Raw genomic sequence first — 18,373 nt, 5'->3', positions numbered from 1 at the left:
TTTATAAAGTTGTACATTATTCTTTTAATTAAGTTGTACGTTATTTAATTGAGAAATAAATAAATTTTTTATCATGTATATTTAATTTAGTTAATTAAGTTGTACATTATTCTTCTAATTTATAAGTAAATATTTCTAAAATTGAGAAATAAATATATATTTTTTCTTTTAGAACATGGCTTTAAACACAAGACCTATTGATCCTGATGTTTTGTACGACCAGTCCATTCATCGATCATCTGTTGTATGGTGAGATCGTACTATTGGAGAAATATCTTGCAGGCGTCGAGAGACAGTTCTCCAGCGCACCATCCCACTCCACCATCGAATACTACCGCTACTCCACACATCTGGATTCTGTGGGTTGCCAGATTGGGATTTATTCCGTTGAACCGACATCTGATCACAGACTTGGTCGAGAGATGGAGGTCTGAGACACATACATTTCATATGTTTGTTGGAGAGTACACTATCACTTTACAAGACATAAAAGTGTTGTTGAGGTTACCTGTTGACGGTAAGCCAGTCACCGGAGTGATGTACGATGACTGGTCACAAGTTTGTCAATTGTACCTTGGTGTGACCCCACATGTTGACAAAATTAAAGGATCGATGTTAAGTTTGATATGGTTAGGAAGGCTAGGAACACAATTCCGTGAGCTCGCAAAAGATGTAGACGAGGAAACCGTCATAAGATATGCGCAAGCATATATACTACAAATGATGGGTGGAAGTTTGCTTTCCGAAGTTATTTTGTTTACTTGATGTTTTTGCCACTATTAGCTAACCTCTATGATGCGGGACGGTATTCGTAGGGTGGAACATGTTTGACATGGTTGTATAGACAACTATGCAAAACAACAAAACCTGAGGTTTGTGAGATAGTTGGACCGCTCATACTTTTGAACTATGGGCTTGGGAGCAATTTCTAACAATGGCTCCACAGCTACAATATGTCAATGACGCTTAGTTAGCTGGACGAGCCTACGGTTCTCGGTATGTTATTTTAATTCAATCTAATGTTTACATCACTGATCTAGTTAATTTAGAATCTAATTTGTCAATTTTAAAATTTAGGTGATGAGACAAATTTTGTGTGACTAGGACAGCCACATATGTAGTCAGCCAATACAGATACATGTTTGATCTGCTTCAACCTGTACATTAACACTTAACGAAATTGATTATTTTATACACATTTTTATTGATTGTCTTGAATGTTTTCCAATATAATATTTTGTGTTTTAGGTTATTTGGGAGTCGTATAAAATTATTATGCATACCTTGCCTAATTTCTGTATGAATGGTCAAAACATATGGCGGACGATGAGCTATCTCATATGTTTTCACATTGGTGAGTGACATCTTCCTAACAGGGTGATGAGACAATTCGGTTTTCAATAGGATGTCCCATCGCCTTGTAATACTGAACCCCTACTGCATGATATCGACTTAAGGATTGTAAATTGGTCCGAAAAAGTTGCACACTTGGTAGTGTGATGACACTATCGTGCAAGGTTTATTGCAGTGGGGGTTTCTATTGAACAGTTTGATAGGGATGTTACTCAAGACTATATTCATTGGTATAATAATATCACAAGGCACTACGTCACTCGTCCGGGAGCAGCTGTAGGTCATATGGTAAACAAATGAATATTATCTAATTATTTTTAATTTAAATTTATTTTAAATATTATCTAATTGTTTTATAATTCACATAGATCGAATAACAATAGACTCCGTGATGTTGTGAATGATCTGAACCAGGTTCTTGCTATATGTAGTGACAACTAAAGCTACATGGAGGAGATACATTATGTGTACGATTATTGTTCCTCCACCAACTCCTAGATGTAGAGGACCGAACAATAGGATGAGTTTGATGAGGGTGGCCATAATGTGGTAAAGTTGCCACTGTGATGCGGACACATAGTCAAACTAATTATGTTAGTCCGATGATGATGATGCCAACATTTGGTTCAGGACATTATGACTCAGAGGCTGGTCCTTCATCTTCATAGACATGGTCGGGGTCGTAGCCTGCAGAGGTACTATAGCAACATCAAGAAAAACATTAAAATAAACGAGACATTTTAATTTACATTTTTTTAAAATTTTTTATGAGATATATATTTTTTTAATTTATTGTTGTTAGAGAAGTTAAATAATATAATAAAATAATAAAATAATACAATATTTTTAGAAATTGTTATAAAATGGAAAATTAAAATAAATTAAAATAAATTGATTTTTTTTCTTTTTCCAAGAAGGGTATTCACACAATAACCACGTCGCCATTTCAATTGCGTCCATTCCCCACTTCCAAAACCTCGCCATCTCTCTTTAACTCATGGACTCTCTGTTAGCCAACTACGCCTCCTCCTCCGACGAAGAAGAGCAGCACCAACAACCGCCGCCGCAGCCACCGTCGTCAATTAGTAAACCTCAGAGATCCGAGTTCTCGAATCCTCCACCTTCAGAATCTCATCTTTCTCCTCGTCTCTTCCCCCGCCCAAATCTTCATCCCTTTTCCAATCCCTCCCCCAGCTTAACCAATCCGCCAAGCCTTCTCTGCCCACCGGTTTCTTCGATGGCGATAAAAACGAAGACCTAGAAGAAGGAGATTCGCCCTCCGCATCGAATAAACCTTCCTCTATATTCTCTTCCCTTCCGCGGCCCAAGGGAAACCCTACGGACTTTTCGACTTCCAGTTCCAGTTCTCGATTTGATGGCGACGGTAGTGACAACGGGAATCTCAAGAAATCAGTGTCTATGTTTTCTTCCCTTCCACAACCTAATTCGCAGAAGTTGAAGGAACCTAAATCAAATCCCTCGTCCTTGGTGTTCCAGCAGAAAAAGGTCGTCCTCTTTAAGCCACCCGTCAACTCTTCTTTGCTGAAATTGGGTGAAGAAGAGGACGACGATGACGAAGAAGAAGAAGAAATAAGGCGCCGGAAGGCATCCCAATCCTCGTTCCAAACTCCTTCTGTGACGTCGTTCTTGTCAAGCATTCCAGCACCAAAGAATTCGGCAACGCTGGGAGTTGGTTCGAGCTCAGGTTCTGGCCGGAGGTCGATTATCGAAACAGATGTGTCGGTCTCGTCTTCTGATGATTTAAACGTAGTGAATGATTCGGGTAGCACTCAAAATATTGATCACAGTACTGAAAACTACGATAGTTTTGTAAATTACAATTCCGGTGTTGAGCAGAATGTTGCTAATCACAGGGAAAACTATGAAAATGCTGCAACTTACAATTTCGGTACAGAACAAAATGCTTGGAATCACGCAAGCTACGATAGTTATGGGAATTACCACTACAGTGTCGATCAGAATGTGGTTGGTGAAGCACAGTCTGTCTCTAGTGCAAGTACCGCTGGTGACTATGGAAGTTATGGGAGTAATGGTAACTATGGTGATCACATGCAATACGGTAGTGACCCTGCCAGTCAGCCGACAATGGTGGACACCCAAAATGCTGTTAGAATACCTGAGAAGAGAAGAAGAAATGAAGTTCCATTAGAAATACTTGAGGTGAAGCAAGATGAATTGATGAAGAATCGGCCGAGGCAGGATCAGGTCAAGTTAACTGGGATCGCTTTTGGTCCTTCTTACCAGGTATGTCACTTATCGCTTCATGGCAAAATAACATACAATGAGACTGTCTGGTATATACAATTACAACATAGTTTATCTCTGGGACTTCTTGTGAATTTTGCATCAGCAAGTCGATGTCCTTGGTTTTAGTTTTCACATGTACATTGGTTGTTAGGATAGAAGACTATACCATCCAATGAAAGATTAGAGTCATGTTATAGCATTGGATATTTATGTTATGTGGTGCTAAGATGGTAAAATTACCATTCGATAGTCTTTATTTTGGATATTTATGCATAAATATTTAGGGTTATGGGTACAAATGTCATGGCTGAATTATTTTGGATATTAAAATCGTGCAACTAAGGGTATTTTTGATTGACAAGAGAGAAAAAAATATTTTTTTTAATAAAAAGTCAATATTATTATTATTTGATAGGAAGCAAATTCATTAATGTATGATTTTTTTTTAAAAAAAGGGAGCCCAAGCCAATGGAGTTACATAAGAATTCTCCAGTTGGTCAAAAGGGAAGAAAGGGTGTATGAATTAAAAAATGATGTGCATTTACACCAAGATATAGTATGAAAGATAATAAGATAAAAAAGATATCAGAAGAGCTTCCCTTATCTGTGAACAGACGTTTGTTTCTCTCCTTCCATGTAATTCATAAGAAAGCACGTATCAAATGCATCCACATTTTTTCCTTTTTTTTTTTTGGTGAAAGGATGACCGGTGGGAGTGTAAGTGAGGGTGCCACTAGTATCTTTAGGGAGGGCTGTGTGCCACCCAAAAGAAATGAATATTTCCTTCCAAAACCTGTCAGCAAAGTGACAGTGTATGAAGAGGTGATTAGATGAGTCAGGACCACACTTGCAAATGTAGCAGCAATGGGGGGAGATGGCCATGTAGGGGAGATGGTTCTGCATTCTGTCACTGGTGTTAATGGCATTGTGACTAACTTCCCAATTGAAGAACTTGATCTTTTCTGGGCATGTGTCCTTCCATATAGCAGCATGGAAGGGGTGACCGAGGAAGCCAAATTGCTCCCAAAACGTGGGAGAGGGATTTTGTGGAGAAAGAACCTTTGGCATATGGCTCCCAAATCCATTTATCCTTGCTAGTGGATAGAAGGACACCGTGTAGGCAATTCATAAGATCAAGCCACTCATCAAACTTTTCATCCTTTAAATTTCTCGTGATAAAGAGACCATCTGTGTCTAGAGTCCCAAAGTCATGAATGGAAGACCTTTTTTGTGTGGATAGGTAGAATAATCTAGGGAAAGCTTCTCTAGAGGGGAGGTTCTGATCCATCTATCATTCCCAAAGAGGCATTTTTCTCATTACCCATTTTAATTTTGACTTTATCTTTAATAAGATTCATATGCTCTAAAATGTCTCACCATGGTCCTCCAATATAATTTGGAAAGGTGGTGTTGGCTATTGTGGAGGGTAATTTGTATAATGGCATGTAATATGTGGGTAGATTGGATAGTGTAGCTTGGAGGAGTGTAAGGCGACCACCCTAGAGATCTGATTGTGGTTCCAAGTGTGGAGACTTTTCTCAACCTTTTCGATAATAGGATCCCAAAAGGAAACCAATTTAGGTTTGCCAAATAAAGGGAGACTGAGGTAGGAGCATGGCCAGTGGCTTAGAACTCTTTTGATCAAAACTATTTAAAATACACCCTGAAAGTGTTTCAAAAGCTATTTGTGGGGTTGCCAAACATTTTAATTTTTTCTAGAATGACTTATTTTCAAACTAAAACATTTGAAAAGTTAAACCAAATACACACGGAATGTTGTGAGGTTAAGTTGTTGGCATGTGAGATTAGTTGAGATACGTGCAAGTTTTGTTTGGTTTGGGGTGGGGAGAAACAATTCGTCGAATAAATGGAATAGGGAAAAACCCAACACCTAAAGGTGATTACAAAAAGTCTCTCCAATTGTGAAGGAAAAAAAGATAAAGTATGAGAAGTAAAAGGAGACTCAGATTTACACCAATTATAAACATAAGTAAGAACCGTATCCAAAAATTTATCAAAAGTAGAGGCTGTCTCTCTAAAAAGATGACAGCCCAAATGAAAGCACGCAGCAAAACCAGCCAAATAGTCTGCTTAATACCACCCAGAGGATGACCCTCAAACAAAGATGCCAAGAGATCAGAAATAGAGTTTGGGAAAGCAAGGGACCAACGATGTAGCTTGGACGCTAAAAAATATGAAAGAAATAGATTTATGGTCTGTAGAGTATTAAGAGGAAAATCTCCCAAAAAGTTAACCGGAGTTCTTTTTCTCCCATTCGCACATATGATTGTAATAGAATAGTTGTGACAAGGTAAATGCCCAAAAAAGAATTAAGACATTCTAGTGCCAGTGCACATTAGGCAATATCAACACTCAAGAAAGAACTAAAAGAGACCTCCGTTGACTGGCCCTCCCCTAATATGTTGCTATTTATGATCAGTTATGGAGCTTTATTCTTTCCATTTTGTTGGGCAACTCCTTGCTGAATGACATCAAGAATCTCCTTTCATTTTAGATGGCACACTTGAAGACGGAATGCAAAGATTAACCTGACTTACTTTATCGAGGGCTCTTCTTTGGTGTCTTTAGCTTGAGAGGAATAGTGAGATTTTTTGGGGGAGAAAATATATCTTTTGAGGCATTTTGGAAGTACTTCATCATAGAAATAGGATATAAAAATGGAAATTTGAAGGCTCTCATAATTTGGATTCTCCTTTGGGAGAACTTCATCAATGAATAAGAAGATACAGAAGTGTAGATTTGAAGGCTTTCTTTGTTTGAATTTTCCATTGAAGATCCCTTAGCTTGATTTTTTTTTAATTGTTCCTCAAAATGTCAAATTCAAATAAATGTGTGAAGGAAAAGCATATCTATTTTTAAGTACACACTATTTTTAGCTCGAGAATGAAAATATCCATGGATATGTCGATATATCTATCGATATATACGTAAATTGAAGGGTTCAATATCGATATTAAATATCCATGGATATCTCAAACATTTTTTATACATGCTCATAAAACATAAAAATGTCTTCTATTTTGTCCAATATGAATATGACTACTAATAACAATATCCATAACTTAATTTTGGAGTAAAAACAACTTAATTATCAATTTAAATAAATTTTATTGATTTCGCGACTTACAGAAATATCCGTTGATATCGATATATCCATCGATATATCCGTAAAATTGAAATCTCAATATCAATATCGACATCTATATTTTAGTCCTTCTTAGCTTTGAAGAATTTTTCCATATGAAACACTCATATCCATGCTGATTGATTTGAAATTGTGAGAAACTAGTAAACTGTTGCCATCTTGTTTGATTTTGGGGACAAAGAATACATCTGAGGGTGGTGGGGATAAGAAAATCGTGGAAGCTAATTTAGTATAACTTATAAGTATTCACCAGCTTTCCACTGGTTGGTATTCTATTTGTGGTAGGGATGAAGAAACTCTATTATGCCAAACAGTTCTGGAATTTCATAGCCCTGCCTCTAACTTCAATTGATACATAAGCTCCTTCAATATAAAAAGCCTCCTTTTAGCTCTTGCCAGTCACCCTTTCGAATGAGATTTTTTTCCCTGGTTAAAGCCAGTTTAATATATATATATATACACATACATACATACATACACACACACACATATATATATACACATACATACATACATACATATATATATGTATGTATGTATGTATGGCTTTTGTGGTTTGGAAGGAAAAATCGAACCAAATAAAGCATTCTTGGACAACCATAATTTTATTCCTCTTCATTGATATAAACGATATGCTCATTGTTGTATTTACCTCTTTGAGGGCAAAATAAGATTTCGGCAAAGTAATGTAGTAGAAAAAGGAAGGAAAGTCTTCCTAAGGTTAATGGTTGTGGATGGAGAGTTCAAAAAGCCCCTCTAGTTATCCCATAGGTCATCAAGGGAATAATTACAATGAATATGAATAGATTTTTTCGGGTAAGAAAGCAAGGTTTGATTGAAAAAATGAAAGAATATAGGTGGATACAAAAAACAAGTTCAAGAAATTGTGAGTTGGACACTAGCTACAAAAAGGACTCCAATCTAAAAAGCAATTCTAATATCATAATTTCATTAATCAATGAAATGTTTCTCATCCCCCATCCCACCCAAAAAAAAGACTAACACCCACAGATAAGCATCCTCTAAGACCTCCACTCTCGATTTCGACCTTTCTAAACTTCTTTTCACAATACTTTGTTCCTCTTCCTAAATGGAGGATTAAAAAACATTTCCCCCACTAAAATCCCATTATTGTGTGCCCCAGTAACACCAAACGAACTCAAACCAACTCCAAAGTAGTTTGCAAACTAGCAATCCCACAACAAATGATTTAGGTCCTCTTGATGCCTCCGTCAGAGAATGAACAATTGTGGTAACAAAATGAAAAAAGAGTGTCGTTGAACATGGTACAAGGTATTAACTTTGGAGTTATAACCTTCCATGAAGTGTAAAAAAAAATTGATGTCTTGGAAGGAGTCGTCAAAGCAATAGTGAAATATGAAGCATGAGAATGGGAATGACAAGAGAACACGTGGAAGGAGAAGGGTTCCAAACCCTTCTCCCTGGAAAAATAATTGCAGATGAGATTAAGCCAAATAACATTTACCATCTTTTTAAGGGGTGGGGGATAGCATGAGAGAGTATTTCGTACTGGATATATCACTATCTAGAGCTAAGGCCTGGCCGAGCCTCCAAAATCTACAAGCAAATAGACGTGGACAAAAAGGGGGTCTTTGGATTCTCAATCTTGTTTGAAAATAGGGCACCAGTGGGGGAGTCTGAAAACTACTGAATTCCTTCTCTGAATTTTTGTCTTGTGTGTTTAGTGTTTTTTAAAATTCTAGGCGCAATAGTCTTTTGGGACTTAAGTACAAGACGCAAAAACTGTCTTCTTTTTTCACTACATATATAAGTACTAGTACAAAGAAGAGGATGCATAGTTGAAGTGAGAATATGAAAAGGGAAATCCTGGACACAAGGACAATTTATTTATTTTTAAGTTAATAAAAGAAGGAAAACCCTAATTATTACAATTTTTTAAAAGAATGAAAAAGCCCCAAGGCTCTGGGCTTTGGGTCTTGGACCTTCATAGAAGGCCACCTTCTTTTGGGTGCCTAGTGCCTAAGTGCGCTCCTGGAAGGAGGGCTTTTCAAAACACTGGCGTTGATGCTCTTCATTGTGATTTCCCAAATAAAAATCTCAATCTTTTGGGGGCATTTGTCTTTACTTATCACTTTGCAAATGTTGGTAAGGAGAGCTGCAAGAATAGGTATCTATTGAGTCCTGAAACCATACCTACGAATCTGGATGGGCTGAGGGATTTTGTGACCTGGGGATTTGGGGGGATGGGAATAGAAGAAAGATGCTGTGTGAGTATCATTGAAGGTGGAGCAAAGGTTGGGGAATAGACTTTTGAAGGATACATCGCCAATCATGAATGTACAACTCTAGTTGTGCCAATTGGAAGAGGTTTCCATAGTCTTCTTTGGCTTGGAGACTTAGTTTCTTCTGTAATTTTCTCTCTATCAAATCAGTTTCCTAAAGAAATGAATATATATTTTCAGAACGTTGAATCACTAAGGCTTCATTTGGTAATCATTTGGTTTTTGTATTTTAAAATTATGCCTATTTCATCCACATTTCTTACAATGATTTGTATCTTTCTTAAATACAATGGTTTAATTCTTAGCCAAATTCCAAAAACAAAACAACTTTTTTAAAGCTATTTTTTTTAGTTCTCTGGTGAAAAGTAGATAACAAAAGAAGAAATTTGAAGGTGGGAGGAATGTCCATAGGCTTAATTTTAAAAAACAAAAACAAAAAACAAAATGGTTACCAAATAGGCATTCTGAGAATTAGAGTGTGTTTGAAATGCATTTTCAAGTGTTTAATTTAAAAAATAAGTCATTTTGGGAAAACAAAATTGGAGCATTTGGCAACCACTCAATAGATTTTGAAATGTATTTTCAACAATTTTTGTCAAAAGTGTTTAAATGAAAATCAGTTTATTGAAAAACATTTTCCCCTTAATATGTGTAGATGGAGTATTGGTGCAAGATGTTTGAGAGGTGGATCACTTCATAATCTTTGTTCATGTAGTGTATAGCAGTTTCATGTTGTCATCGGAGGATGATTCCACATTGGAATCAAATAGCCATTGGAGCTGAAATTTGTATTCAAGTGCTGATGCTTTTAAAAATGTATATATCAACCAAATGATGGCTAAATATGAAAGTTTTGTCCAAGTCGTATTGAGGTCCTATATTTCATATTTTTATTTCTCCATTGCACTGATTTGTTTGTCTGCATCTCCTTTTCTGTAGCCTGCCCCCTCAACCAAGGGGAAACCTTCAAAGTTGCACAAGAGAAAGCATCAAATTTCTTCGTTGTATTATGATATGAAGCAGAAAGAGATGGAATTAGCGGAGAGGCGTGCAAGAGGTTTATTAACAAAGGCTGAAACACAAGGAAAGTATGGCTGGTGATCCCTAAAAGATATCCTTGCACCTGTGGTATGTAATTAATGTGCTCCACGGAGGTAGCGTGCTAAATATCATAAACTTGCATGGTTTATATATACACTTTATTGGTCTTAAGGCAATCGTGTAACTTGAATGGTTCGTTATAACTTTTTGCAACACGGCTTCTTCTATGTTCAAGAATGGGATTTCAACGACTCTATCGAAATCCAACGCTGATCAAGGAGGTTATGTTTTAAGCTTATCGTTTATTTATTATTATTATTATTATTATTTTAATTTATAGAAACAATTTTAATTGAGAAAAAAAAGATGAAAGAATAGAAAGGTATATAGAAAAACCAAGCCCACAAAAAAAATTCCAACTATGGAAAATAGTGCCTATAGAATACTTTATAGGTCTTTGAAATTGAAGCTTAGAGAGTTGCCTCACTAACGTCCATTTCTACTCCTCTAAATATCTTGCCATTCTGCCTTTCTCTCATAACTTATAAGATTGCATACATCTCAACAAACCAAAAAAAGCGACCCTTCTCTTGAAGAGTGGATGGAGAAGGAATTCTCCAGTCATATCTCTACTGTCCATGTGTTGCCCATGCAAAAAACTGAACATTTGGAAAACTCACAACACGGGGAGTATAGTCCAAATCTTCTGGTTTAAACGGCTTGAAGGATAGGGTGGTTGTTTGTTTTCTATTTTTTTTTTTTAGAAAATAATGTTTTTGGTCACTGAAATTTGAATGATAATTCTATTTGAACCCTAAGTTTCGAAGTTTTACACTTGTCAACAAGGATTCCTCATCTTTAGCCATACCACTGTCTCGGTTGCCTACCTATGGTTGTGTCATTGTTAAACTTCAAAATGTCACCCTTATCTTTTGTTAAGTGTCGAATATCGTTCATGACTAACCTTGAACCTCTTCTAAACTTCTCAAATGGAAACTATAAAATTATTGATCCAAAGTTCAAACTTGAGGTTAGAGGGCACAAGTTTTCCCCTTTTTGAAAAGAAATGGTGGAACTCCTTTTGAGCACCATTTTGTTAGTTCTGTGTCTTCTGGTTTTTAGACCCATCGGGTCTTTTTTTTTCCTTTAACTCGAGAAGAAATTAATAGCGGTTTTAGCACCGATCCACCCAACCTCCCATGGCCCCCACCCCATATACTAAAGGAAATAGATAGATATGGTGACTGCTTCTGTCTTCTTATATATTCTTTTTCAATTTTTCTGATGTATTATCCTTAGATAGGGGTGGTTGCCACCATCAGGGTGAAACCTTGTGAATTCAGTTTGTCATACTGTGTGATATTCATTTTGTTCACACTATAAATTGTTTTTCATAGATATTAGTGGATCCCAACACTATTTTTAAAAGCATGTTAATGTATCAAAACAATCTAAGTCTTCCAACAGAAAATTTTCAAGAGGTATATCGATCCTTTTCAATATGAATCTTTTATACTGTCAGATTGTCAGTATTGCAGATTGGTCGAATAGGCAAAGTTGACTAATTTTTTTTTTCTTTTTGATAAAACTGTCAAGAAATTGGATATTGCAATCTTGATTGGTCGAATAGGCAAAGTTGACTAATTTTTTTTTTTCTTTTTGATAAAACTGTCAAGAAATTGGATATTGCAATCTTGATGATGTGCCGGGCATTTAGACACTCAAGCACGTCAAAGGGAAAACATTATCATGTAAACACTCAAACTAATTATTATGTAAATACATTCCTACATCTGATATCTTCTTGGACCAAGAAACGAATTATCGGAACCCCTGAAAGGAGAACTCTCTCAACAGGAAAACAATTTGTGACATGAAAACCCCAAGAAAGAGCAAAATGGAAAACTCTGATCAGGGAAAGAGAACTAGTTTCCAGCCGTTGACAGCTAAAAAGGCCGAGAGATAATCTCTCGTGTGTGTTTTCCATTTGTGGGCTCAGATACTCATGGGGCTATGTGGGTCATTAAGACCTGCAATGGCTGTTTCTATTTTAATCTTCAAGTAATCTCTCTCCTCTTGCTCAGCCTGCAATTCCAGAAAGTATAAACTTCATTAGATCTTGGAGTTCAGCTTGGGAAGGGTTAATTTTCTAAGAGCTAGTTGTTGTTTTAATGGCTTCTACTTCAATCTCACCATGTCTACCTTCTTATACAGGGAGTTGGAAATTTTTCTAACAGATATTCCTTATAAGGTCAGATAAAGAATAGTGTAAGTTGATTTGGACACAGGTGGCTGCCATAAAAACACAAATAATTAAAAGCATCAATTATATGATTATTCTCTTTCCTATTTGTCTGATTGCTTTCTAGAAAAAAGTGAAAGCTAAAAAAGTTAATTATACAACTTATACCTATTTAAAGTATGAGCACCCATTCGACAATTATTTCCAGTAATTGGAAAGAAATGATATTATTATTATTATTATTATTATTATTATTATTTTAAAATAGTTGTCATCCTAAACTAGAAAAACAAATATATAAACTTTGTCAGATCCAAATATAGTTTAGTAACTATGTCATCAATTCTCACTCCAATATCAATCTGAGAATGTGATTGATCGATAAGTCTTAAAATACGGTAGTCACTATTCTTTTGTGTTGAATTCAATCACCAACCAACTTGTTTTGAATTTCTTTGTTCCTAGTAAGTAATAAATGAACCAATAAAAAAGTTGACCTAGAGTTGTGTAGTATCTATCAACTTGGTTGGATAGGCTTATCATCATCAATATAACCCTCTGCCTTGTGACAAAGACACCTAGGAGAGAGGTGTGAACTTAAGACAGGCAGGTTAGCCTCGGGGGAAAGAAAAACTTTATAAATGTAAACCTGCCACTAGCTGGATGTGAAAATTTTGTATATAATTGAGAACACAATCATGAAAAAGAAGGGTGAAGTGGAGAAAAGCAATAGACATGTTAGCCAATTACATGTTCCAAAAAATGTGGGGTGATGAGATGAGGTAATGGAGAAATGCTGTCATTCCTAACCTCACCAAATTTTTGCATCACAAGTGATTTTTCACTCTGGCAAAGTGGTTTCTTATAACTTTTATTGACTATAAGCCCACAAATTAGTCTATCCCATTCCTTTATTTGCATATCATATCTTTTGTCTTCCTTGGACAGCTCATTATAGAATGATTTCCCATAGACCCACTTCCTTCTACCTTTCTCCATTCAAAAGCAATCAATACTTAGTTTATGCCCCATTTTGTGCTGTATTTTCTAATTTTCCTTCAAAAAAAAAAATAAAAAGATCTCCAATCAATGTGAACATAGTTCTAATACACATGTCCTCTCCCCCATCGAAGAGGTTAGAGATTCAAATTTCTTAAATTTAATAATGAATAAATAAATCAATCTCCAAAAACAATGTATTTAGTACCAGCTATTCATTTATCTCTTTGGGTAGCACCACTAGATCTTCAACTCGATAGAAATTGAAAGTTTTACAATCGACTAGTTTCAAACATGAATACTCATGGATTTCATGGTGTTCTCTCCCGCTTCCCCCTAATTTTGACTTTATTTGTTTATTTTCTGAGTTGTATTTTTTTTTCTCCTTCCTAAAATGGGATTGATTGTCACTAAAGGGCCGTTTGGTTGGTTTTAAAGATGCCAAGTATTAAATATGCTTAGGTATAAAAAACTTGGGAATAAGATTACGATGACTGTGTTTTGTTGTACATGAGAATGTTATCAGATTTTACGGTAATAAATTAGCTTTGTATTTTATTTATAAAATTAATCATGAAAACCCCTTTAAAATTTTGATAGATTAATTGATAAATAATAAATTCAATTCAAGATTTTTTAGCAAAATTAATTATTTAACTATCAAATAATAATAATTAAAGTTACTTGATTACATAATTTGATATATCAATTTGATGAATTTATATAACAATTAAAATAAGTTTTAAAATAATAAATATAACATTTTGTGAATAAAAAATAATGAATTACAATTAATTAATGATAAACTAATTATAATTATTAAAAATAATCTCATAAAATATTGATCATAATCATATTTAGTTAATTACATATATAATTTATTAATAAATTGATATTATCAATATACCCTTTTTTTTATGGTTTATTATAGAATTAATTAATTGATTTATAAATATGGAGTAGTTAAGTCCAAATATTATAATTCAAAATTTAATATAGTTTTCTAAATTATAAATTTAATATTCATATAATAATTAATTTTAATAATATAAAATAAAGGAATAAATTCATATATTAAAATAGGAGAGAGAGTAGATATCAAGAAAACTCATCCTTTTGGATGGGTATAAGAAATGCATGGTAATAACTTATTCCTATTTCTAAAGCTTCAAAACTTGTATCAAACAAGGGGATGTGTATTCCTTACCCATTTTCACCCTTATTCTCATCCCAATTCTCTCCATCTAAACACCCCCTAATGATTTAAAAAGTTGTGAAACAAAAATTTAGGCTTTGTTTGATAACAATTTAGTTTTTAAAATAGTTCTATTGCAGAACATAAATTTCCACGTTTTATTATTATTATTTTTAATTAATATTCTAACAAATCGAACTAAGTTTTGAAAATTAAAAAAAATAGTTTTGAAAAATTTGCTTTTGTTTTTTTTTAGAATTTATTTAGGAGTTGGAGTGTTTCTCGAAGAAGTATGAAAATCATAATGAAAAAATTAGAAACAAGTGAACATAAATTTCAAGAAAAAAAAAAAAAAAAAACAAAAAGACTTTAAGATAAAAATCATTATCGTTCTAGTCATTTATGAGACTGTTTCTATGTTTAGGAATGGGAAGTGTTTGGTGTTATAAAATATTGTTTATTTCCAACTCGTAATTTATGTTATACGATTTTGGAATTATTCGTAAATGAATAACAAAACGTCGCACTTTATGTAAAGGAAAAATACACACACCAACCATAAGGAGAAAATCTGGCCCACAGGAAAAGAAAACATGATTGCTTGTTGGATTTTTATTTCATTTTATTTTTGGAAATTCCAACACCTAACTCACCTATAAACGTTAAAATAAATTTTTTAATTTTTTTAATAGATAAGTGTAGAAAATTTGAACCTAGAGTTTTGGTTTTTTTTTTTGGGCACATATTGAGTGGGGAATTGAACCAAATCATCGTAGATACTGTGAGCTATGCTCTAAGCTGGTCAGATGCTTGACAATTTTTAACGTTTTTTTTTTCTTTGTAAATATCTTTCAAAGAAAATTAGGTAAAGGAAAAAAGAGAGTTAACAGTAAAGCGCACATTGTAAATTCGAAACCCCAAATAAACAAGAAGACATCAAACAACCAACCAAATAAAACGACATAATAGTAATATTAGAAGGCTAAAAAAACAGAAAAGAAACATTTCACTCATACCACCATATGTTCAGTCAGACAAAAGCATATCTGCATATCTCTCAGTCTCCCCCCTTTTTCGAGGATCAATAATGGCTATGCTTATGGTAGCACACATGGCAAACGTTTCTTCTATCTAAATGATTGAAATTCACAAAAAAAACATACCAAAGTTCCTACCTAAGGCCACGAGTTCCTTGTTTTCCCATTTCATTTCTTCTTATAGTCACTGATAAACCACTTCCCACGTCCCATTTATACTGGGTTTCAGTTAGTTCTCTTATGCATTTAATACCCATTTGAACAGGTTTAAGAACAATGAAACAAAATACTTCAAGCACAAAAACCTAAAAGAGAAAAAACCCAGTTTCTGTTTAAGTTTTTTATTCGATGAGGTCATCACAATACGGATATCTAATAGATGTTCGAGAGAAAAGTGTCTCGAATCTATAATCAGTTTGATTATATGAATTATATTAAGCGACAGTCACATTGGAAAGAGGGTAGTTACCTCAATGAAGACAGTTTTCAAAAGCCTTCCAGAGACGGCAGTAATATTGGCAGTGATGATCTTGAGCTTCAGTGATTCAAAAACTTCACAGAGTTTAACCATTGAATCTGCTCTTTTGCAGCAGGTCATGCTCACTACTATTGTTCTGTCCCCCATGTATGTTACACTAAGCTGCAATTCATCACAGACCCCTCACTTCAAAAATCTGTAATCAATTCATTTGTTGCAACTTTTAGAGACAGCAAGAGAGAATGAAACTTACATCCAGGACTTCAACGGGGGAAATTCTTGAAGCAGGAGAATCAAAGCTGAAGTAAGGATCAGTTTTCTTCCTCTTTGATCTGAGCAGCAAGGGAAGCTGATCCTGGTCAAATTCATAACCTGTTATCTTCTTCAACTTTCCTGTTTCGAGCTCATAAATTTCAGCTTGAATCCTCCTCTCTTGGTCATGCAATTCTTGGATATAATCGATAGCATCTTTTATAATTGAAGCCTTATCCATCTGCTCGATCCGTTTCTCGATTGATTAATTTCAAAATCCAGAAGTCCAAAAAGAGAGCTAATACCTAGTTATGAAAATCAAACACCAGGAATTTCATCCTAACCTTAGTTATATTGGGAACAACCGATCGGAGTGCAAAAAGCCTCTCGTTGAGCTTCTTTCTCCTATTCCTTTCCGATACTGTGTTCTTCGAAGCCGACGACGACGGGTCCGGCGAACTCGAATCATAATAGCCGGAAACCGGCTCGTCGAATCCCCAACTGTCTTCACCAAAACTCCGGTGTCAAATTGCAGTTCAAAAAAATCCCTAAATCCCTCATTGAACATATCAACATTTTCAAAATAGAGAAATAGAGAGGGGGAAAAAAAGACCTGCCAGGCTCTTCTGTTGCTATGAAGATGTCAGTCCCTAAGGAATTATAATAATCCTCTCCGATACAATCCATATCCCGGCGGACGGCGGACGGCGGACGGCGGACGGCGGTGTTGTCCGATTATTGCTTCGACGGAGAGGAAGATTTTCTTTCTTCTTCTAAAGAAAATAAAAATAAAAAAAATTATAATTTCATCGTGTTGNCAGATGACTTGAGCAGGGGTGGAACTTCATTCGTGATTAGTTATATATATATATATAGAGAGAGAGAGAGAGAGAGAGAGCAAGGGGGATGTTACAGTTACCTGCGGATTATGGAAGTTTCAATCACCTCCAACTTGTGTGTGAAGTCTTGAGATTTCCCGGAAAGATCTCGACCGTCCAGATTGCCGTGGGAACGATTCGTTCATTTCTTTGACTCGCTTTTTGCTTCACTCACCTTTTACTTGTTTTTAGATTTGGACAAATGGTAAAAATCACAAGCAAAATAAGGTGATATTTGCAAATATCCTCTTATGTGTAAAAAAGAAAAAATTTAGGTACTTCAATTCAGCTACCATCCAATTGAAACGTGCCATATGACACTTTTTTTAAATATATATATATATATTTATTTATTTAAAAAAATTTATTCGTGTGGTAAAGAAGAGGAGAACATGATGGTTACGAATAAATAGAAATTGAGTTTTCGAATTTATATAAATGTTAAAATTAGATAAATAGAAATTGTAATTATCACTTAATTTGAATGTTCAATTTTTATCATTTAGTGGTTAAATTTCTAGGACTATTATAAGTTTGATGATTTGATTTTAATACTTATATAAATTTGAGGGTTTAATTATAAAAGTTTGATGATATAATTTCAACTGTTACCATATTTTATTGATGACTTTTGTAATCTACTCTTTAAATTTTATTTTTTTTTCCCTTTTTTGTTCTATAATTGTTTGAGTGGATATTAAAACCTCATACTCTGATAAATTAATAAAAATTTTCATTATATTAATTTTGTTTTTCATAATATTATAATATAAGTATTTGAATTTCTAATATTTTAGTTGATGATATAATATTTTAACCAATTGAATTCTATTAAGTTGGTTGTTGAGTTTTTAGACGATGAATTTTACCATTTTGAAATTATAATTTTTCAAAGATGTATTTTTCCTTCTCCTTTTCTCTTTTTCTCTTTTTACTTTTTCAATTTTTTTTTTCCAAATTACCATTTGTGTAAAGGCAAAGTCAATATTTCTTAAGGATATTGTTGGAGGAATTTTGTGATTGGGCAAATATTCTATTTGGATGACATTGAAAAAGTGATGGGGCAGAGCATTTTTTGTCTTTATGTTTGAAAATTGAAATGGGTGTTGATGTTAAAATTTGGAGTCTTTTAGTTGTCTTAAATGACAATAGTTAAAATTTTGCTAAATGTATGAAAAGTGGGTCATATTTGATAACGAT

General features: G+C 34.4%; 2 protein-coding genes across 5 annotated transcripts; one reads left to right on the top strand and one right to left on the bottom strand.

Moving 5' to 3' along the window:
- Window positions 1-2,280: 2,280 nt before the first annotated feature.
- On the top strand, window positions 2,281-10,390 carry LOC120070904. Its single transcript, XM_039022799.1, is given in 3 exon segments — window positions 2,281-2,459; window positions 2,462-3,618; window positions 9,991-10,390. Coding segments are annotated over 3 exon segments (1,428 nt in total). The 5' UTR covers window positions 2,281-2,350; the 3' UTR covers window positions 10,153-10,390.
- Window positions 10,391-11,710: 1,320 nt separating this feature from the next.
- Window positions 11,711-17,231, bottom strand: LOC120070905 (transcription factor bHLH35-like). Of its 4 annotated transcripts, none has more exons than XR_005480069.1 (6): window positions 16,909-17,106; window positions 16,640-16,796; window positions 16,297-16,536; window positions 16,035-16,205; window positions 12,286-12,384; window positions 11,711-12,177 (listed from the first exon to the last, which is right to left on the bottom strand). XR_005480069.1 is itself a non-coding variant. In XM_039022800.1 (6 exons), the coding sequence occupies exons 2-6, from the start codon at window positions 16,980-16,982 to the stop codon at window positions 12,088-12,090; spliced, it is 732 nt and encodes a 243-aa protein (XP_038878728.1). In that variant the 5' UTR covers window positions 16,983-17,068; window positions 17,215-17,231; the 3' UTR covers window positions 11,711-12,087. The 4 variants fall into 4 exon arrangements, 3 of the variants coding, with proteins under 3 accessions (XP_038878728.1, XP_038878729.1, XP_038878730.1); XM_039022800.1 differs by lacking the exon at window positions 12,286-12,384 and adding an exon at window positions 17,215-17,231 and having other exon boundaries at window positions 16,909-17,068; XM_039022801.1 differs by having other exon boundaries at window positions 12,295-12,384.
- Between the last annotated feature and the right edge of the window lie 1,142 nt (window positions 17,232-18,373).

The sequence above is a fragment of the Benincasa hispida genome, chromosome 2, assembly GCF_009727055.1.
Source record: "Benincasa hispida cultivar B227 chromosome 2, ASM972705v1, whole genome shotgun sequence".
Lineage (NCBI taxonomy): Eukaryota > Viridiplantae > Streptophyta > Magnoliopsida > Cucurbitales > Cucurbitaceae > Benincasa > Benincasa hispida.
This window is presented reverse-complemented; position numbering and strand designations above follow the sequence as displayed.